Here is a 21,616-nt window from a genome sequence, read left to right as displayed (position 1 = left end):
AAGCTATCGGCGCGGCCGTTCAAGAAGTGAAGCAGAGAAGCAGGAGATGAGCAAGTCGATGATGATGAGAAGTATTCTTGTTTTCTTTTTGGGGTGTGATGTTTCGATGCTTTATACGTGATTAGACAAGCTTCATTTGCTGTATAGCATTAAAAATAAGGTTAATGAATCGTCGTTTGCCTCTCTTCCGTTTAGACTCTCTCCTTTGTTTCCTCCCCGGCCCTATGTTGCATCAACCTTACAGGGCACCTGCGAGCCTGGGGTCGCTTACCGCACAGCTTGGCGTGTCGTTTCAACTCTATTTTCGCCTCTTTGATGGTTACGCCCCTGTTTTGAGAGAGTGTTTTTTTTTCAAACCCTATTTTTACTCTTGTTTTCTGGCCTGCCCCAGATTTTCGAACCGTTTGACGATTCTCCACCCCAACCAGGGGAATGATTGCCCTGGCAGCATCGACCGAAAGCTAATTTCGTATAATCAAACGACAGTTGAATTGCAACACATAACTCAATAAGCCTGCCGGTGCTTGTGCAAAAAAAAAAAAAAAAAAAAAAAAAGAACAGAAAGGGATCCGGCTTCTGATGGTCAGCTGACAGTTTCTCACTTGTTGCCCTGCGTTTCGATGGCCCCATCAGTCAATGGGAGAGCCCGATGGGGCGCTATCGCCAGGGGTTCTTGTCCCCGCTTCAAGTCGCTTGCTCTGGCACGTTTATGAATCACAACCATGTGGGCCCTGTTACAGCGCGTTTATTTTTGCACTGCAAAGGGCCTACCAACTCCGAAGCGTTATTTACATACGGATAGATCAATGCATGAGGCGCACGCCCAAATTAGTTTGCACCCACCCACAAATTTGGATCCGGCCGGGCCGGTTTGTTTTCCTGGCAAAATGAGGCTATTCCCAACTACAAATTCTTCGCAATCACAATATACCTACGTAGAATCGGTGCATAAGGGCGCTGCGTTTTGCAGTTGTTAGGCGCATTGCACTGTCAGACGAAACGCACTGTAGAAGCTACCCATATGGTTGTGATTTAGCGATTCGTCGTTGCGAAATAAGCATGCACTTTATTTATTTCTGGAATCATTTCGCAATGCGTACACGACAGACAATGACTGCAAGCACTGTTCATACGTTCTATCCCAGCCTAAACTGTCACACGTGCGGGAAGATTCCGATGTAACTCGCAAATCGCTTGCAACCATGCCCTCGTTCTCAAAGCAACAAATATTAAGCCAAGGTCTAAGCAGCCCGATCCGCATCATCCAAGAAGCACCTCCATATCAGCCATCAGTCCACCCTTTGTATAAAGTATCAAAAGGTCTCTGTTGATAGGGATCATATGATCGCTGCGATCGGTAGAACAATACAACGAAACAAATCGATTAGCTTATGCATGGTAATTAATTAGTCTAACTGTAACTATCTATCTACATGATCGCATGAATCGTTGCAGAATCTGCTACGTGTCCCGAGAGCACGTTGTTGTACACGTGATCTACCCACTCGCATGTCTGCCGATAAACCAACAGTCTTGGAGAAAAACACAGACTTCAAGCCTTCGCTGTTACTTGATTCGACGGGATGAGAGACACCTGCTGGAACTCGTTCAAGTTTGCAGCAATGTTGTCCACCTCTCTCTTGATCATGTGGAAGGAATCTGAGCCAGTGGGCAATCGTAGTGGGATGCGGCCCCTGGCACCCTCCTTGGCGCCATGCACAGCCTCGATAATGGCCTTCGCCGTCCCCTCTGCCGTCGAGAAGCCCATGTCGGATAGATTCTGGGCCCAAGCCTCGAACTCTCGCGTCGGCGTGCCGGGGGCCTGGTATGCCGGATGAGGGACCCCAAATTTTCTGTTGTCCGCGAATGCCGTAGCGACACCGCCGGGCTCGGCGAGGCAAAAGTGAACTGTGGTTTTGTAAAAGTCATACCGTTAGAAAGCTGTAATCCTTTTTTTTTCCTTTTTTTCTTTCGCTCCCATTCGAATCATCACGGCAAAGGAAGTGCTAGAGTAAAACCTACTGTTCCAGTCCGGGTGCACCTCTTTAGCAAATGTCTCGGTGAAACCCTCCAGAGCAAACTTGGATGCGCAGTAAAAGGGGCAGCCCGGTATCGACACGAAGCCAACGAAGCTGGTGACGTTGATGATGACGCCGCCGATGGGACCGTTCTTTGGGTTCTCCTCGCGCATGACCCTGACGGCATGCCTGGTCAGCTCCATGGGGCCCCAGAAGTTGACGTCGAACTGTTGACGCTCCTCTTCGGGACAGCTCTGCTCGGAATCGCTGTGGAACGCCTGGCCGGCGTTGTTGACAAAAACATCGATGCGTCCAAACTTGGCCAGCGCAGCCGCCACCGCGGCGTCCCTGGACTCCTTTGAGGTCACTTCCAGGGCCGTGGTCAAAAGGCGGTCGTCGCCGCCCTCGAGGTCGGCGAGCGACGACGGATTGCGGACGGTGGCGACGACTCGGTACTCAGGGTATGCCAGGAGCTGTTGGGCCATGGACTTGCCGATACCCGAGGAGCAGCCGGTAACTAAAGGATGAAAAAAAAGCACATTAGCTTGCAAAATGCCTAATTGTAACCTGCAATGCTGATATCGAGGGGTGGTGGCTTATTAAACCAGACCGCATCGGCGGGAATGTTGTAGGGAACTTGGTTTGCCTTGGTATCCATGATTGTCGTCAAAGTAAAGAAATTAAAAAAACTTAATCGGATCAGAAAATAAGCTGTGAAAATCGTGGAATGTTTCTTTCTGTTGCTTGGAATGTATCAAGTCGTTGGTTTGAACGGCCGTGGAACCATCTCAACTTATACTAGATGCCAAAATTCGTTTTCTCCAGTTTACTTGTAATAACGGGATTCAGTCGTTGGTTCCGGGTCCGGGACACCGCCATTTTTGCTGGGCTTCGTCCGTTCAATTGGGGAGCAGGCGCTATCAAGCCATGGCGCACGCTGGATGTGGGTGGGGGGGTTTTCAGAGATTTTGGCCTGATCACGTTGATTCCACATTGGCGACTACGACAGAGCTAGAACACGGACGGGATTCGGTAATTTAGCTAGGCGGCTCCGCGAGACACAACTTTCTAGCTAAGCCAAGGTAGGTAAGTGGGTACGAATCAGACTTGCTCGATGTCTCAATTCTTTGGTAGATTGTTGTTCCACTGTGTCGGTACAAGAACTGAAAACACTACACTACTACCCCTGAATAAAGATGGGTTTCATGCGTCTGCAGGGCCCTGGAAACCGGTAAAATGTCCGTACACCGTACTCTTGCGGTACTTTAAACTTTTATATACCTACCTTATTCTGACGTGACGCGGGAATTTGATCTTGAACCATACAACGCAGCAATTGACTTAAAAAAGTAATTGTAAAGCCGTTGTACGCGCCTGGTTTGCAATGCCGGAAAATGTACTGTTGGCGTTGGCCCATTTTATACCAAAGCGCTTGCAGGCCGTTGTGGAGGCTTTGGGAGGGTCCTACGAGTCGTTGAAGGATTTTCCCCCTTATAGTAGAATGGCGCCCCAAATCCGTAGAATGGTTTCCCTGTTTCACCCACTTACTGTTCCGCCAGCCCCATTCTTCGAACCAGGGCGCCTAAGTACCTTTCAAAGTACACAACCGCCACCATCACACCACCATCACCACGGCCATCACCGCACCTTTACCGCTATTATTATTTGCCCCATTTGCACCATCTGCACCACTTGCATTACTTATATTATTATAATAACAATGGTAATGGTAATGGTGGTAATGGTGGCGGTTGTGTGTAGTTTGAAAGGTAGTTACTTAGGTGCCCTGTTTCTAAAAATGGGGCGGGTGGTGCAAAAATGGGTTCGGTTAATTAGTTTAAGCCAGATTAGGTTAGCATGCTTAAGTCCGTAGATTGATTGTGGCTAAGCTGACATAGCTGTGGCTAAGTTACCAAATTCTGGAATAGGATGGAACGAGGAAGTCATTTTACGAATTTGGGGCGTCATTTTACGTGGCAGGAGTAAGGTGCGTATTGTGTGCCGGAACACCCCACGTGAAAGAAGTTAACGTTGCTTTAGAGGGACAGGCAACCCCTGCGCACACGTAAAATTCGTCATCATTTAAAGGTATTGCGTTCATGTATTTCTAGCTTGTATTGCGTACATGCATAATAGTATCCGGAATCCTTGTCCTTGCCGCACTGTTGCACTGATCGACTCCAATACTAGGTACCGGTATGGTGGTAGCGGTAAAAATCCCTCCCTTGCCACCGAACTTGTCTGCGTAACCTTCACCAAGTTTACTGTTCGCGGAAGTATCGGATACCTATTTTTTTTCTGCAAAACTATTACCAATCGGCAACGCCCACAAGGCCCTTATTACTGGGCGACAAAGCCAGCGGAGGAATTTTTACCCTAACCACCATAGTAGTGGCGAATGTTTGGTGACGGACAGTATAAGAATTTGTTCCAACGCAGGAGGCATATTTGTTCTTCCCTAGGTACCACCTACTTCGTATTATGAATATTACCTGACCAATGGGGACAAAAAAATAGGGATTCCAATCTGTATCTGCAAAGAATTGCAATTGACACAAATAATTAAAACACACGAGCTATGCTTTGAGCAAGGTCTGTCGACGCTTTATATGTTACCGTTTTCGAATTAGTTATCTATGCTGTGTGCACAAAACCAGGCGAGGTTCAAAGTGCTGAGTTGGGTGATTGTTGTCGGTGACCTTTGGTGCAGCACGCCCAAATTTTGCAGTTCCTGATTTTTTGTCCCCCACTTGCCTGATATTGTAGCACCTTGCTTTGTAAAGTTTTCTACCGTTTTCCAGGGAATCCACTTGTATCCTAGCTGTCTTCTTTACCACGATTTAATTATCACCCGGCTGACCGTGCGGCTCCCCCCGGACTAGTTTGCGGAGCTGAAGACGCTGCCTCTGTTCCCTGTTTGACTCCTAAACCCCATACTCCGGATGGAGACTAGTAGGGCCACAGTTCGGGAACGTCCAAGAACCCGCGTTCCGGCTGATCAAAAACACAGTCAAGCTGCTTGTGTAGACAAATAAATCCCCAAGCGATAAAAAGGGCTGCGCAAGCCGCAATTATATTCTTTCAATTCCATGACCTTGGTAAATCATCAAGATATTTCAAGAAAAGTTACCATTCATATCGAGAATTCTGCAAGCGCAATAATTATGTCCGCCCCAATTAAAGTTGTTGTTTTCGGAGCCACTGGTCACACGGGCCGTGTAATCATCGATGGCTTGATCAAGTCGCCGACCAACTTTGTATAATGAAACGAACCAGCGTCCTCAATGCCCTTCCGCACTTTCCCGCAAGCTGACCAAAGCCGATGCTGCACCGCGCAGGAAATCGTGGCCGTATGTCGCCCTTCGTCGCTCGGCAAGCCGCAGATCGACTTGTTCAAGAAAAACGGCGTGAAGGTCGTGGGCCTCGAAATTACCGGCCCACGGGAGCCTCTGGTCGACGTCATCAAGGGCGCCGACACCGTCATTGCCGCGCTCAACTTCCTCGTCTTGGAGCAGCAGACCATTCTCATCGATGTTTGCAAGGAAGCCGGTGTGGGGCGGTTTATTCCCGACAATTTCGGACCCGTGATGCCCCCGGTCGGAGTCATGGCGTTGAGGGAGAGGGTAAGCTGGAGTTTAGTTTGAAAGCACACGAGAACAGAATGAGAATTTGCTAATCAGCCAAAAAAAAAACAGAAAGAGAAAATCATCAACTACATCAAGTTGCAAAAGGTCCCGTACACCGTCATCGACGTGGCCTGGTGGTATCAGATCCTGCCCTACAAAGTCCCTTCTGGACGTATCGACTATATGGTTCCTTATGGCCCGGACGACGCAAACCACATTCCCGGAGAGGGAAATGTTCGCGTATCCTTTTCCGATGTGACTGCCATCGGAGATAAGGTAGCCCGGATAATTGCCGACCCCCGAACCGTCAACAAGTATGTTCACGTGTACGACGAGGTCATGACCTATCATCAAGTGCTCGAGACTCTCGAGGATGTCAGTGGCGAGAAGATTGAAAGGGCCTATGTAAGTTACTGGTTTAAATTCGCCTGAGCTTCAGTTATCCTTCAAACGCGACATGCTGACGACCTTTGCCACTGCCAGAAAACGGCCGAGCAGTGTCAAGACGCCATCAGCGAGATGAACAAGGTGCTAGCCAAGGACGCGACCAATTTTATGGCGCTAGTCGGCCGCAGTGTATCAGAGTATCAGTACTCCCTGTGCGTGCGAGGAGACACCACCCCAGAGGTTGCCGATTATCTGGGATACCTAGATGTTTACAAGCTTTACCCAGATCTCGAGCCTGCAACACTCCGGACCTACTACCGGAGAGCTCTTGATGGCAAGGAGGCGCCGGGCCACATGGATTGAGGACGATGAAGAATATACCAGTTACGTTATTCTAATTAGACAGTAATTTGAGGGGGTGATGGGAGGCTTGAGGTATATTTTAATTTTGTCGCTAGTTTGCAACTAATATCAGTTTTGAAATGCAAACAATAGTACATAGTAAATGTTTTGAGCGACCTCTGTTTGGGACCACAAGCTTGAGACTGTTGCCAGTACTGACACGCAACTCATCTTTTGGCGTTGAAATTTTGCAACCGGCAACTCAGACGTTGCATTAATGATATACGCACCACTTTTCCAAGCTCACCAAGCCATAATAAATTATTCAGTACGCGCTCTTCTCAAATCTCATGCTGATCTTGGTACAAAATGGGATAAAGTTTTTAACATCAAGCCTCCCGATCTCCCCGAAATCCTTGAATGGCCCCCAGATCGTCGCCAAGCATTCCTGAGGCTTGGTGCTGCTGACTGCTGCGCAGTAAGACAAAATCAGCAGCATGCACCCAAAATGCAATGACGCCTTGTAAATCCTTGCAACTGGTTCTACTCTAATTCTTGTATCTGCCAAGATACGGGCCGCATCCTTCATCCCTTTTCGGGCATTCTACCGCCGCTTACTTCGGAGATATGAACGTGAGACTGCCAGGCTTCCTGTTCAATTGGGTGACATATTAACCATAGGTCATTTCCCCCCTTCTTCTTTTACTTTTCCAGTTTCTTTTTATTTTCGCTCGCACCGCCTTTGCGCGATTTGGTCCACGATTTGCTTGCCTGTAGTCGCAACATTCTGTTCTGCTGTGGTTTTCCCTGGGACGGCCAACGATCAAACGGATACCTACCTAAGCATTACTTTTTCACCAAAGCCGGCCACAAAACCCAAGCAATGAACCAGGCTTCCCGAGAAACAGGCGATGTGACGCCCGCTTTCTACGACCCATATCACCCTGCAAACAATGCCATGAAGGAGGTGGTCACCCCGGATCACGCAGAGGTCAACCAGTCCTATCGCACCGACCCGGAGCCAGTTCCGCAAACAGGAGCGACAGGCTCGTCGGACTGGAGGTTTTCTCCCGCCAAAAGCCCCACCGTAGCCAGCCCAGACCAGCCCTGGCAGCCTGAGCAGGTGCAGTCGAGGGCGGGAAAGGAGCGAAAGGTGTGCGGGGTCGGCATGGCGACGTTCGTGCTGGCCATCGCGCTCTTAATTGTTCTGCTCGCTGCAGCGGTGGGCGGCGGTGTTGGTGGGAGCATGGCGGCGAATACTGCAAGAGAGTGAGTCCGAACTTTGTCCACCCCAAAATTCCTATGGAGCGTGTTGTGGCTTAGAAGGGAGAAGCAGCATGTGCTTGATTTTCTAACCAACCACGCGCGCACCACCATCAGACTCGATGAGTGCAAGAGCAACCTGAACCAGCAGTCCTCGTCGCCGACTACATCTCAGCCACCATCCTCATCGCCAATTCCAACTGGGGGCGCCGAAAATTGCGGCAACCAGACCGCCATCCAACTCGGCCCGAAGGGGGGTATGGTGGTTCCGGTACAGGGGGTCACCGTCGAGCTCAACTGCCCGGACATCAACAACTCACAGATGTACGCTGCCGTCGGAGGCAGGCAGTCGATATTCCGCCCATCATGCGGAATAGACTACAATGGAAACGACATTGGCGGGGCCATAGCCTACTCTTTCCAGGACTGCCTCTGGGCGTGCGCGGCCATGAATTATTTTAGTAAAAACAACAACTGCCTCGCCGTCACCTTCCACGCCGCCCTGTCGAATTCGGTGTCCAGGAACCAGATAAACTGCTTCCTGAAAAACACAACTTCGAACAGGCAAACAGGTAAGGGTAATCTTGTTGCTGGTGCACAGTTGGTGTTAAGTACCACTTAATGGGCATTTTTTGTGAGTTGCATTTGGCAGATGTTGGTAAGCTGGGAGGTAATATGATGAAGGACGTGATCAAATATTTCACGCGTGAACCCCTCGCCAAATCGCAAAAGAATTAGTTGACAATAATAAGCAGACCTCCACCTTGCAGACTTGTTTGGTTTATTTTTTTGTTCTTTTTTGGTCCTCTGTGTATATGCTCCTTTCGCTTTGTAACACTCCTTTCTGCGGGGGTACACTTGTATGTGTTTTACTTGACCAATGTTGAAGTACGAGGCTGTTGGATAGTTTTTCATAATAAGAGACGAGACGGGCACTGGACTATCCAAAAGACAAGCAACCCCGTCAGCGTTACCTTGTCGACCTCGGAGTAGCTTCCATGGCGAGGAGCATGCCCTACTAGAAGCGGTCCGCCGTTCTAGTCACTGATGCAGTTTTCTCATAATCTGTGTGGAAGTAACCTTTGCACTACAGCAACAATCCCAGGACTTTGAAATCTTGCATCCTATCCAATGGTATCCCACGTGGGGGCTATTTAGCAGTCTGTACAGGTTAAACAACCAGAACCTTTACTCCTGTTTGTTATACATAGCAGAAGGAAAACGGAAACACTCTACAGCCGTAGGTTGAAGAGTGTATTGTCCAGAAACCGACTTGGCAACCACAGAGTCTAGCGTCCCCGTCACGGATGTTCCAGTACGAGCGTGGTGGAAAGACCAGTGCAACCAACTGTTTGTAGCTTTTCACCCATCACCAAGTCTGTCTATGTTTCATTGCTGAAGACTGACTTGTTGACGTATATCCTCATCTGTCTCAGAAATTTAGTGTGTTACTTTGTCCAAGCCACAAAATATGCTCATCCCATTTGATCCAGGTCGCTCGGTAGCTCCTTCATTAAAATCCCGGCCCTTGAAAGACTCCGCCAACTGTGAGTTCCTCAACCCGGGCGGGAGCTCGCTTGTTGAGGAATAACGCCAGATTCATGATCACTGCTGTTACTGATGTCACTTCGTTGAGAAAAATAAGTTAAACTGGGTACACTGGGGCCTTGAAAGCTTTGCAGAGACTTACCAAGCTGCCTATAAAGAAGGATCTGAACGTCGGTTTCGCATTACCACCTGGAAGACTAGAACTAGGGAAATCATAGCCATTGGTTATTTGACGATGAAGTAAAACAGTATCCAGTGGATAGCAGAGCATTTGGATACCAAAATTTGGAAGTGCAACAGATGTTACTTTGCTGCTATTCCAAATTGGTACAAGGTCAGACAAAAGTTCAATCGACTAACCGCGAGCAGTTACATGATGCAGCTAATCCTGTTCTTGGTGTCCAGGTATTTGACAGAATACCACCAAGGGATCGCCACAACTTCATAACATCACAACATCACCACAAGCGACTCGGCGAGGAGTCGAGGACGGGTAACTGCCCTTGTTTGTACACATCAAACCCCGGCGCACCGAGTTCGTAATTGAGGTTCTACTTCTGGCGGGCGCCCAGCAAATGCTTAGAAACTTTCAAGTCCAGATGAAGCACTACCGATGACAAAAGTGGAAATAAAATTTACGGATTGGAAGTAGCTAAAGCAAAGTCTAGCAGGGGGGGAAAGGACTCAGGCAAGAATAACAACATTGAAAAGAACACCTGGTTGTTCAAGTAAAACAAGAGAGAGCATCCACAATATACCACCCTGAACCAAAAAATGATGGAAAGACCAAAATATTCAAGACCATCGTAAAGGTTTGTATTGTCTCCAATTTTTGGGGAAGGGTTGGGCGCGCTGCAGCTCATCCAAGTGGGAGGGTCTCCGAGCGCTGTTGTGATAGTTGTCGCCAATCACATTGTAATCATGCTGCGTATGTCTCAAATGATGGTCAACTGATTGTTGATCATGGTAGAATGCATTGCATTCCGGATGAGGACACAAAAATATTTTGCGCTCGGTTTCTGACTTGTCGTCCGTGCCGTCTTTGCGGTCCTTTTCATCCCGGGTCGCTAGGGTCGATGCTTGGAAAGTTGCAAGATGAGCAGAATTGTCGTTGGGCGGAGTTTCAAGTGCCGGATCCACATGCTTGGTGCCAACAGGAATACTGCAATCCTTTTGGCAAATTGCTAGGTTTGGAATTGGAGTTGCGGAACTGCCAGGCTGGACGGCCCGGGGATTTATATTGCCGTTTGGGATGACTAAACCATGGGCGGCAGAAATGATGGCAAGCGAAACCAAGATTATCGATTGCATTATGGAGTTGAAAATCTGGAAAAGTCCGAGTGAGGATGGGGAAGCGGGCTGGCTACTGGACAGGGAACAAAGTTCTTCGATACTCTATTAGAATAAAGGAAGTTGCGTAGCCTGCAGAATTAAGTCCTTGGAAGTGTTGTTAGGCTAAAGGAACTTTGAAGTCTGGAAACTAATATCTAGCTCGTACATCTGTAGGATTTTGAATTCAAGTTGATACCGTAGCAAAAGGAGCTGAAATGGGATAAGGGGAATTGTAATCCGACACCATATAAACAGTAATAATGTTGATAGGCCTTTCGTAGATTGATCGATCAACAAAATGTTCTTACGAGGAAAGTTGGTATTATTTTGCATGTTCTATGAAAATATCCAGAAAAGAGCTTCTGAACGTCTTTCCGTCTTATACTCGTAGTCAAGACTGGGTAAGTTACGTGTGTGAGTTACGTGCAGTACTGCACGTGAGCTCTCAATTGAGTCGATGAATTGAACGCATAAACCTTGATTTCAACAAATAATAAAAATATTCTCATCTAATCAGGTGCATGAATTTGAGAGGTGAATGATTTGCAAACCTGAGTAAGATTGAATATGGTTAAAATAAATACGAGGGAGTAAGTGTAACTAATATAAATATAGCAAAGATATTAATAACCCTGTACGAATGCCTTCGGGATACAAAAGAAACGAAGACAAGGATAGGGGAGAAAACCAGCGGAATGTAACAGAAAAGTCGGAGTTCTAAGAATTGAATATCAAAGCTGAGTCAGTACCTAATTTTGATTTTTAGCTTAGAGCCGGTGACTCCGAGTCACATGTAAGTTGATACAATTTACAAAAGTATTGAAGAAGTTTAAACTCTTTAATGAGGTCGATTTCCATATTAACACGGCTTATTATCACCCGAGTTATCAAACTATTTCCAATCCAGGTTTTATTTGCAACGATTAAAACAATAAAGTTTCGGATTTACACCCAGTCTCAAATCCACCATGCGCATCCTTTCAGAATTATTTCTTACCTTGACACTTTTACATTTGGGAGGTGCCTTGCCGACCAGCCCGCTTGAGGCGTCTATCACAGCCTTCTCCCCATTCCCAAAGAATCTTTACGTTGCAATTAATATTCCGTGCGACGAGATAAAGTCACACAATGGCATCCCCGCCGGGACAGTATTCTCAAGCATTGAAGACGGCCCCACAACGAAGGCTAAAGAGAGGCATGTTTATCTTTGGCACATCGCAACAACCAGAATTGAAAACAAATTCGAAAAGATCGATTCCTCGACTTGGAAAGCGACTGATAGAGTCCCTTTTAACAACTGCGTATTCTGCACACCATACGGAAAGAGTGGCAAGGGCATAAGTCATGCCTTTTTTTGTTCGTGGCATTCCCCAAGTCTCAAAACCTATGAGGAAATATCATACTAACAGTACTCTCGAATTAGATAAGGACAGATCATAAGGAGTCTGGCCTCCTATTTCTAATCTTGCAGCATCCTGGTCTGGGGTCACCCTTGGTTGAAAACAGCTACCGGTCTTAATAAACTTCGGCGAAACCACGCGCTACTATAGTGGTACGGATTGAAATCCACCCCCCTGTACAATGTTCGCTGGTGTGGGATTTGTGGGTTTTGCCGACTTTGGTAATAGTTTTGAATAAAAAAAAATAATTTAGATATTTGGTGATTTCCGCGAACAGTTAAGTTAATAAAGGCCCACGCTCACATATACGGTAACAGGGAGTGTTTCTTTTTGCCTGCATCCGTAGTACATAAAAGATAAGTAGGAGGCGGGGTAAAAGCGGAGTGCTTCCTCAATGCAACCGTGCAGATACGGCAGAGGGGGCGGAGGAAACCATGTCGATCTCGTTGTTGGACTTGAACGCGGAGCTTTTGCTCCCATAGCAATGCGCTTTTCGGATCTCATCAAACCGAGCTCCCTCTTGTGCGGGGAGTCCTGGCGCAATTTACAAAAAGCGAAATTGACAATAGCCGCATGATGGGATACTCCAAGCCTATGGTGTTGGCTGTTGAACTTATGTTGGCGCCGATAGTGCGCAGACGGTAGCGGTTTGTTTCCTCATCGAGGGCGCGGACATGGCGGGAGGTTGAAAGGCTTGCCCTGAGTCGCAAAGTCGCCCAATCTCCGCATTAATTGGTTGATGTACTTGGCGAGCGGCTTCTGCTCGGGCAGCACAGCTTCGGAGAAGGCGTGGTTGGCGGCACTGCGCTTCCGGCGGTGGTCCTCGCGATGAGAAGCCAGCAGCTCAGAGTTTTCGCTCTCGTCCGTACACTGCTGGGTACTTCCCGAACTGGGGCTGGTTGGGCTGTCGCTGATGGACACGGGACCAGGCGATACTGCCGTCGACCATGACCTTGTCCGTGCCTATGCGCACCATTTTGCCGCATTTCTTGTGCAGCTCCACCGCGTCGGTCGGCATGGTACCCATGATCTTGGACCTGAACAAGAGCGTCCAGTGCATCGCTGCCCAGAGTTTGGGACCGGAGAGTCGAGCCCTGGGAAAGGGGGTGAAGTAAACCCAGTATATCACCTCACCGATACGGCAGCGGAGAAGCTGTGTTGTTGTCTGCCTTTCTTTCCATGTTGTTTTGGTCTCTTTTATCGTTCCAATTCTTGTTATCCGCCTGGAACAGATTGCCAGTGAGGAGGGTAGATAGTCATAATACTTACAGAAACGCTCATAATGGTTGCGATATGTCCTATGCTTACCCTGACCGTGACAGTGAGGCTATCCAAATGCATATTTAGCCGCGACAGTGTAAGACCACTTTGCTAAACAAACGTATAGAAAAATAGTAAAATAAACCATGCCGTAATTCATTAGTTATAATTATATGTGCATTGATGCTCAGCAAATATAGCCAAGTAAATAACGCTTTGAAAAACCGGTAATGAAAGGTGCCTCTGTCCGCTTTCAGGATATACAGCTCAAGTAATTTACGTTGGTACTAATTGAATAACATCCAAGACTATCTATCCAGGATTCATATTTAACCCACCCAATATTAATATTGAAAATATATTGTATGCGATTTAACCCCGCCCAGACTCTACCAAGATCTGTCGAATTCGATGTTAATTCTGGCCGTAATTAATGCGCGAACTTTGCCACGGGCGGTGAGAAACGTGCTAATTACGACATTTGCGCCTAAATTCCGGCCGTTCCGGCAGTGCCGTAGATCCAAAACTTTGTTTTACCCAAATAAATCACTCTATACCGCTAATCGCTATCACTTCTCTTCTTTTTTATCATTCTATTTTGTTCTTTCGTCGGACCGTTACCAACTTTCTTAATTAATGCGACCTGTTTAACTTGGCAGAAAGCTCCACCCAGAAAGTACGCAGTGCTGATGACTGCTGCGTGCTTCAGAAAGGGGATCTTTTGGATGTTGGATAAATAATCGTCGTTGCTGTGTAGTTTTTCACTTTACGTTCACCTTTTCACGTCACGTTGTAACTCAAGTTGACATTATTTTCAAATCTTGGTCTTTAAATCCCTTTGGCTCTTAGCTTCATTTCGAATTTCTTTTCCTACCTCCAATACAATCTTCCCAACAAAACTTTCGAAAAAATGAGGGCTTCTATCATTTTTACCATATTTACTTTTAACAACGCCATTGCCGCCTCATTTGATAGAAACACTCGCCAGCAAAGTTCCGATATACGCGTCAAACGGTCAATCGCAGATTCCGCCTTTATGCATCAGGCCGTGGTACTGCCCCGATGGAACCAGGCAAAAGCGGACTGTATGCGTGAATGTGCTACGTCAATGAGACAAACTCATCCAGGTCTGGATGCCGACGAAATTGCCGAGCGGTGTAGGAAGGTGTGCGAACACCGTTAATCTAGGAAAACGAGAGGTGGGTTTAAGCGAAACCAATCCAAGCCCGGGTTATTTAGTGTTCTAACTATCCCCGCCGTGCAGGCAAAGCTTATCGGTTTCCCATTCATCGGTATTTTTTTTCATATTTTTTTTATTGTAGGGTTGGTGAATAATAAGGGAAATTTGGTGTTCGCGTCGACCTTAGTGTAACGAGTCAGATAGGATAGGACCCTAGCCCATGGCTGGATGAAGAATCGCAGTTGGCTAAGGTCTCCTGAATAACCAGCACATCCGCTGCACATGGCCGAAGAGTGCACGCTGTTCCCCTCGTGTTTCCTCAGCCCAGAGTCAAATCTTCGTCGATAGGTGTCAATAGACTAGCGTACGTGCTAAGCTTACCCTGGCCGGGACAGTATGCACGGCAATTATAAATTAAACTTCAAAGAAAATTCAAGAATCTAGAGGAGCAAAAAGAAAAAAAGAAAAAGAAGTCAAGCGACCTATCGTTTTATTACTTTTCCGATAACGTGAACGTTAACTCAAAAAGCCTTCCCGCCAAGCCCCTCTTCCCAGGCTGGCCGTTACTTTCGATATCATACCTAGGGCAATGGTTTGTTTGATTTGTTGTATAGCCTATAGGGACACTCCACCCCAATATACGTCGACCAATATCACAGGAATTCACAACTATCAAGACATGAAGGAATGCAACCCCGAAATAATGTGGGTCACTATCGACGTGAAAATTAATTATAATAAAGAATTCGGGTTGTGTATAGATTTCGCTTTTTGATTCTGAGCTTTGTTTGCATTTTAACCAAGGATTTGTACTTTTTGCCGGTAAAACCTAACCAATTTGCTTGTTGGGTTTTTAGTTTGGCCGCTTTGTTTTTCTTCTTCTTTTTCCACTGAAACTTTGTAAAGATCAATCGCACAGAGACTAAGATAACAGGCCCAAGTCCCTTTAAGAGGGCCTCCTACCAATGCAAAAACCTATGTATCTTTGTAACCTTGATCAAATCGATCCACAGAATCAGGAGCTAACGTTGGGCTCCACATCTCCGACCCCCCTAAAGTCCGGCCCCTAAAAATATCTACTCAGCCACATCAACCCTTTGTTTTATTTTATAAATATCTAGACGAATTTTTCACTTTAGAACTTGATTTTTGAAGATTCTTGCTCCAAACTTTCCAATGAAACAGTACACTGAAAATCAGCTTCTTGCTGCCATTTCTGACATAAGAAATGGCAAATCAGTTCACAAAACCTCGCAAAAATGGGGTATTCCTCGGAGTACCCTTCACGATCGTTTAAAGGGGGCCCAGTCAATTCAACAAGCGAAAAGATCTTGTCAAAGGCTTTCACAGGAGCAGGAGACCTATTTGGCAGATTGGGTACTTGCGCAGGCCGCGTTAGGCCTTCCGCCAACGCATCAAGAACTACGCTATTTTGCGGAACGAATTCTTCAGGCCGCCGGAGAAAGAAAAAGCCTTGGGAAACATTGGGTTAGCCGTTTTATAGCCCGATATCCAATTTTGAAAACCCAAAGACCCCGGCGAATAGAAAATGCCCGGGTTAATGGGGCTACAACCGAGGTAATTAAATCTTGGTGGTCCTATTTGAAAAATCCCGTTGTCGATACTATAAAACCGGCCAACCGTTGGAATATGGACGAAACAGGTATAATGGAAGGCAAAGGATCTAATGGCCTGGTGTTAGGGCGTAATAAAATCCGGCCATTACAGCGAAAAGAGCCTGGAACGCGGGGTTGGACGAGCATAATCGAATGTGTATCAGCTACGGGGGCTGTTATACCTCCCCTCGTTATATTTAAGGGGAAAAACGTACAGCAACAATGGTTTCCAGCTGATTTAAGTCCTTTCGATACCTGGCAATTTCATGCAACCGAAAACGGGTGGACAAATAATGAAACAGGTATCGAATGGTTAAAAAAGGTGTTTATTCCGTATACCCAACCTTTAACCCCTGAAAAGCGGTTATTAGTTCTGGATGGCCATGGATCACATATAACGGACGAATTTATGCTTCTTTGCTTGCAAAACAATATTCAACTCCTATATTTACCCCCTCATTCGTCACACGTTCTTCAACCGTTGGATTTATCGGTTTTTGGGCCGTTAAAGGAAGCTTATCGACGTCACCTGGGATTTGTAAACCAGTTTTGCTGTTCAACGGTTGTTGGGAAACGAAACTTTCTACTTTGCTATCGAAAAGCCAGATCAAAAGCATTTATAGCAAAAACCATTCAATCTGGTTGGCGTACGACGGGGTTATGGCCGGTGAACTTGGCAAAACCACTTTTAAACCCTTTTTTGTTAGAAAATAGCAACGCCAACGTCGAAAAAGGTAAAAATAACGGCTTCCAAAGGGATAAAACACCGGAAAGCCCAACCCAAAAAATTAACGACCAGTCTTTACTTATTTGGAAAACCCCTAAAACGACCCGAGATATTCGACTTCAACTACAGGAAATTTCCCGGTCCGAAAAAAGTAACGCCACTTCACGGCTTTTGTTTGCAAAAGTCCAAAAAAGCTTCGAAACCAAGGATATCTTATTGGCTGAAGCTCAGCAAAAAATCAGTTTGTTAAACGCAAAATTGGAGGCGGTACGGCCGGTCAAAAGGAAAAGGGTAATTCCGGATCCCAACGAGCTTTTGGTCAGCAAAAAAAACGTTTATGAAGCACAGGAAAATAATAGGGACTGTTTAGAAGCTTTGAACGATGGAGAAGAGGTTAGCGAACCGGGAGAGCCTGACAATGATTGTATTATTGTGCGTTGATAGTTTTACATTTAAATCGGTTTATAAAAGGGGTATTTCGTCGTTACATTTTTCAAGGGGGCCGGACTTTAGGGGGGTCGGAGATGTGGAGCCCAACGTTATCGATGCCTAGGGCTGGGATAGCCGGCCCATTTTGCCAATCTGGGTGCCTTTGGGGCACGATCATTGGGACTCGGAGACACTTGAAATTGTAGTCCAAGTCAAGCCGTTAGACCAAATGATTTAATGAGGCAAAGCCTCTATAATGTTTGGTCTTCATTAATAGTAAACACATTTGACTTGCCATGCTCTGTTTCGTAAAGTACACAAAGTCTATCCCTCTCACTATATCTCATATCCGGCCACACGAACACCACTCGGCCTTCTATACATTTGCCTCTCCATCCATCGTCACTCATGTCTTTTGACATGTCGTGGGACGTAACAACAGGACAAACCAATTAGCCTTGGCTCGTAGCAGGCTCCTCGTCAAACGCACAGTCAAACTCGCCGCTCTTCGCTTGGGGAGCCGACTGCAGAGTAGCGATCAGAGCCCTGGTGAAGTCGCCGTCCTTGAGGGCCAGATGTGCCGACCCAAAATCAGCATCCAGCAGCTTCTGGCGGATGTTGACCTTTTTCCAGGACGGGAAGCCCTCCCAGGACACGAGCGGGCCGCGGAACCAGACGCCCTTGTGGTTCTCGATTTTGTCGTCCTGCTTTTTGGCAAATCGTATGCTGTGCGAGCCGACACCCCCGAGGTGGTACACGACCTTTGGGTGCGTAAACATGTCCATCTCCACGCGCCCCACGTGCCTCATCTCAAAGTCGCCGTGGGCAGAGGTGCCGACGTAGACGACGGACTCGTCCCCGTACGACCCGTCGCCGTTGATCTTGCCGGCCTTGGTCCACACCGCCACGTGCTCCCAGTCGTGCCTGTGGCCGCCCTCGCCCACGTCCTTGGGGAAATAGTAGGCGTAAATGTAGGCGCACCAGCCACGGTTGCAGCGCCGCCGCGCGTAGCCGTTGTTGTTGTCCAGGTCCGACTCGTCGCGGCAGTATCTTGCCGGGAAGCGCTTCGGCGCCGTGGGCAGGCCCCCGCACGTGTCGCCGTCAAAGGTGATGGCCGGCCAGTTGTAGCAGCTGTCTGTGTCAAAGTCCATCGACGGCTGGAAGCGGAGGTAGCGTGCCGTCGCGTTGGCTTTGATCATGGGGATTCTTGCCAAGTCGCCTTGTGTAATTGTTGCCGGGGCCGACGACACGCTGCTAGTCATGTTTCTCGGCTCGATCACGGCGGCCGAGGCGGAATGAACAGACGACAGGGAAATGGCGCAGATGAGGGCCTTTATACTCAAGGATTTGAAGCCCAACATTGTGTCTATGGTCGAAGGAGAGCTATTGACGTTGGGGAGGTTTATTTCCAAGAAGGTTGAGTTATCTGCGGTGGTGTTGATGAATGATGATAATGATGATGGTAATGAGACGGTGAAAATGAGAATTCTCTCAAAGCACAAGGCTCATCATTTTATAGAAATCTCGACAGCTTCTTTTCGCTAAAATCATGGCTGTTGTCCTGCAAGCTGTAACCACGCATCTTCTCTAAACCTCACGTCAGATTGCTAGTAGCTCTGAGGCCTCTTTTACTGATCGTGGCCTTGCACATTTCACAAGCGGTCAGTCGAGAGAGGAAAAGACGAAAGAAGCCCCATCCAATCGTAATTATGCATAATTCACAAGCCAATAATATTCCTGGCAAGAAACCCGCCTGATTCGCATGCTTCTTTGTACCACAAGTGCACGCATGCGCCGAATGTGGCAGTGTACGTGCAGTACCACGAAAGCACCAGCGTGCCTGTGGCTGGCGCCGATGATTGGACGTTTGGTGCGACGGTGGGTAGCTGAACACATGGGACTCTCAGCAAGTACTCGGTCTTGCCCGTACTGAAAGACAGCTTACTATGGATACTGCCAAGACATTTAGTGGCATCTACTTCAGTATTTTGTTTCTTGGAATCTTTACATCGACATGTCCTTTGGCCTCAGACGGAGAGGCCGAATGGCTACAGAATCGCAATCGGCCAGACTTTGCACCTGCGGCCACACGCGGAACCCCGCAACATTTGGTATCATGCACCGAAACTTGGCAAACCCAAAACTAATGGATAATTCCTTCTTTGGAATTTGGGCAAAGTCGTGCCGGCCAAAGTTCTTCCAAAATTTACCAAGCATCGACTGTGGTTTGAGGATATTTTCCGCACTTCCTATGACACACTCAAAAAGTCTTCAAAGCATCATGCTCCATCAGCACGAGACAGCATGTGAAAAGTGGACCGGATTCTCCCGAAGCTTCTGGACTGGAAACTTGCAGGTTGGTTATGAAACTCGCCTGTAAGGCTGTCTAATCCAGTTTGACAGGCAGTTTCTATGTCTATATGTGTTTGCCTTTGTGCTTCCCGCCTAGGGTTGGCGGTGTGGGCCTCCGAACTTCCGAAGCTGTATGGCGAGATGATTGAGTTGCAAACAAATGTTAACATTCCCATGCAGCAATCGCCAAATGATGCAGGATGCTCACCCAAGTGATTAATGCCGTAAAACTAGACCAACATCTGAAGCTGCTGTCAGGTTGCAACCGTGAATAAAATACCAAACCCCTATGTATGATTTTAATTCAAAAGTACATATACAGATTCCAAAAGCAAGAAGGGGACATACTAAAAGAAAACAGACACCCACTACCAGCACATGCACCGTCAGAACCATTTCTTATACTGTCACTCAACCAGCCCTCCCATATGGCTCGTACGCCGTGTTCGCCACCGTCCGCGCCGGCGGGCTAGAGCTGAGACTCCTCATGGCAATGCCATCCCCCCGCCCGCGGTCGCTGTACCGCTCAGCAGAATAGTCATCCTGGACCATCCAGTCGGCGTCGGCACCACGAGGCGCCGCACCACCATACCCGTCCCTCCCCAGCATCATCTGCCGCTGCTGCCGCTCGTCCTCGACCTGGGCGTACTTGTGCCTGTTCAGCCCAGGGATGCGGGACAGGATCCCACCCTTCCGAGCCGGGGCCGGAGTGACGACCGCCGCCCTCTTCTCCCCAGCACCGAGGTTCAGCGCCCGCAGCCCACGGCCCCTGCGGTCCTCGGCCGCCACCGCGCTCAGCCGCACGCAGGCCGCAGCCGCAGCGCCGAGCATGAGCAGCAGCGCGAGCCAGGCGAGCGCAAGCCCGCCCGCGCCCAGCGACGACGAGAGCCCGTGCGCGCCGAACCCGCTGTTGAACTCGGCGTCGAGGACGCGGAAGACGTGCGTGGCGGCCGCGTCGGCCATGAGCAGCACGACGGTGGCCAGGATGGCAAAGACGGCGGCCGCGCGGCCGGTCGAGGCCCTCGCGACGCCCAAGGCCGAGAGTGCGGACAAGAGCACGGTGAGCCCCGCGCTCAGGGCGCAAAAGACAAAGGCGCCGGGCAGGAAGCGGGTCGCGATGCTGCGGTAGCTGGAGAGCGCGCCGGTGTAGCCGCCGGGATACTGCTGCCTCAGCGAGGTGCTGTCTAGACGCAGGTGCTGGCCTGGGTCGAACCAGAATTTGATCTGCGGCGAGGAGCACGACGCGCCCGAGGAGGTGCGGGCGCAAAAGGTGAGGAGGGAGATGGTGTACTCGGTCGCGAGGCCGAGGGTGGAGGCGGTGAGGTCACCACCGATAAAGTCTGTACCCGACAGGGTGGAGATATCCCTCAGCAGGTCTGCACTGCTGAGGACGGAGGGGAGCTTGAGGGCGGAGGTGTTGATCTGGTGGTTGAGAGTTAGTGAAGAGGCTTTTGTGGCCAGTAGGCTAGGATGGAGCTTACCTTGAGGAAAAAGATGTCGGCGAGTTGGTTCCCTACTCCTCCGAGGAGGATCAGTAGTACGAAAACGAATGCAACAAGACTAAGAAAAATGGGCACGAAATCAACTATTCGTTTTGCCATTTTAATTCTATGGATGTGGTGGTGCTTCGTTGCGTATGAAGACACCTGGATCTTGCAGTTGGGTGATTATGTATTGGCGAAAATAAGGTGCGAGAAGATTAAAAGTGACAACTGGGCCAAGTGGCGATAATGCAAGAAAGAGATGCCCTCAAAAGAATCAAGGAGAAAGCTTTTGTAAAAATGAAATGAGAAAATGGTTTTGTTGTCAAGTAGACCGGGGGACGCGCCGAGCTTATCCAAATAGCATCACGCATGCGACCGGGTTCGACCCGCCGGAGAATGGTAATCGACAAGCCACCCCGCCTGAGCCAAAATTAAACCTCAAACCTGGATTTTCCAGACGCAGGCTGACGGATTCATCTTTGGTGGTGTGGCCGAAATAGACATGGTTGGTCTTGGCCTGCAGCCAACGGCAAGCAAGGGTCGGTAAATTTGGGGGCAGTTTAGGCGCGCAGGTGTTGTTCGCTTGTCGCTTTCAGTTGAGCGTGGTTGGTTGCAGGGTGGACCTTTGTCAGCCAAAATGTTACGTTGGATT

General features: G+C 48.3%; 8 protein-coding genes across 8 annotated transcripts; 3 read left to right on the top strand and 5 right to left on the bottom strand.

Moving 5' to 3' along the window:
* Positions 1-1,387: 1,387 nt before the first annotated feature.
* On the bottom strand, positions 1,388-2,952 carry MGG_02337 (retinol dehydrogenase 8). Its single transcript, XM_003709056.1, has 2 exons — positions 2,023-2,952; positions 1,388-1,908 (listed from the first exon to the last, which is right to left on the bottom strand). The coding sequence occupies exons 1-2, from the start codon at positions 2,501-2,503 to the stop codon at positions 1,553-1,555; spliced, it is 837 nt and encodes a 278-aa protein (XP_003709104.1). The 5' UTR covers positions 2,504-2,952; the 3' UTR covers positions 1,388-1,552.
* Positions 2,953-4,125: 1,173 nt separating this feature from the next.
* MGG_16101 (uncharacterized protein) lies at positions 4,126-4,464 on the bottom strand (the record flags this gene model as incomplete). Its single annotated transcript, XM_003709055.1, has 2 exons — positions 4,126-4,282; positions 4,394-4,464. The coding sequence occupies 2 exons, from the start codon at positions 4,462-4,464 to the stop codon at positions 4,126-4,128; spliced, it is 228 nt and encodes a 75-aa protein (XP_003709103.1).
* Positions 4,465-5,182: 718 nt separating this feature from the next.
* MGG_02336 (isoflavone reductase) lies at positions 5,183-6,394 on the top strand (the record flags this gene model as incomplete). The annotated part of the gene is made up of 4 exons (XM_003709054.1): positions 5,183-5,275; positions 5,357-5,641; positions 5,714-6,049; positions 6,128-6,394. 4 exons carry the CDS (start codon positions 5,183-5,185, stop codon positions 6,392-6,394), a joined length of 981 nt encoding a protein of 326 aa, XP_003709102.1.
* An 862-nt stretch (positions 6,395-7,256) lies between these two features.
* On the top strand, positions 7,257-8,258 carry MGG_02335 (uncharacterized protein; the record flags this gene model as incomplete). The annotated part of the gene is made up of 2 exons (XM_003709053.1): positions 7,257-7,642; positions 7,754-8,258. 2 exons carry the CDS (start codon positions 7,257-7,259, stop codon positions 8,256-8,258), a joined length of 891 nt encoding a protein of 296 aa, XP_003709101.1.
* A 2,189-nt stretch (positions 8,259-10,447) lies between these two features.
* MGG_16100 (uncharacterized protein) lies at positions 10,448-11,237 on the top strand (the record flags this gene model as incomplete). The annotated part of the gene is made up of 4 exons (XM_003709052.1): positions 10,448-10,524; positions 10,869-10,917; positions 11,034-11,050; positions 11,132-11,237. The coding sequence occupies 4 exons, from the start codon at positions 10,448-10,450 to the stop codon at positions 11,235-11,237; spliced, it is 249 nt and encodes an 82-aa protein (XP_003709100.1).
* A 1,523-nt stretch (positions 11,238-12,760) lies between these two features.
* MGG_02334 (uncharacterized protein) lies at positions 12,761-13,257 on the bottom strand (the record flags this gene model as incomplete). Its single annotated transcript, XM_003709051.1, has 2 exons — positions 12,761-13,069; positions 13,186-13,257. The coding sequence occupies 2 exons, from the start codon at positions 13,255-13,257 to the stop codon at positions 12,761-12,763; spliced, it is 381 nt and encodes a 126-aa protein (XP_003709099.1).
* Positions 13,258-17,580: 4,323 nt separating this feature from the next.
* Positions 17,581-18,390, bottom strand: MGG_02332 (uncharacterized protein; the record flags this gene model as incomplete). The annotated part of the gene is made up of 1 exon (XM_003709050.1): positions 17,581-18,390. The coding sequence occupies one exon, from the start codon at positions 18,388-18,390 to the stop codon at positions 17,581-17,583; it is 810 nt and encodes a 269-aa protein (XP_003709098.1).
* A 1,368-nt stretch (positions 18,391-19,758) lies between these two features.
* On the bottom strand, positions 19,759-21,263 carry MGG_02331 (uncharacterized protein). Its single transcript, XM_003709049.1, has 2 exons — positions 20,962-21,263; positions 19,759-20,902 (listed from the first exon to the last, which is right to left on the bottom strand). The coding sequence occupies exons 1-2, from the start codon at positions 21,079-21,081 to the stop codon at positions 19,892-19,894; spliced, it is 1,131 nt and encodes a 376-aa protein (XP_003709097.1). The 5' UTR covers positions 21,082-21,263; the 3' UTR covers positions 19,759-19,891.
* Between the last annotated feature and the right edge of the window lie 353 nt (positions 21,264-21,616).

Source organism: Pyricularia oryzae, chromosome 1, assembly GCF_000002495.2.
Source record: "Pyricularia oryzae 70-15 chromosome 1, whole genome shotgun sequence".
NCBI lineage: Eukaryota > Fungi > Ascomycota > Sordariomycetes > Magnaporthales > Pyriculariaceae > Pyricularia > Pyricularia oryzae.
Note: the sequence above shows the minus strand (reverse complement) of the source record. Positions and strands in the feature narration are given on the sequence as shown.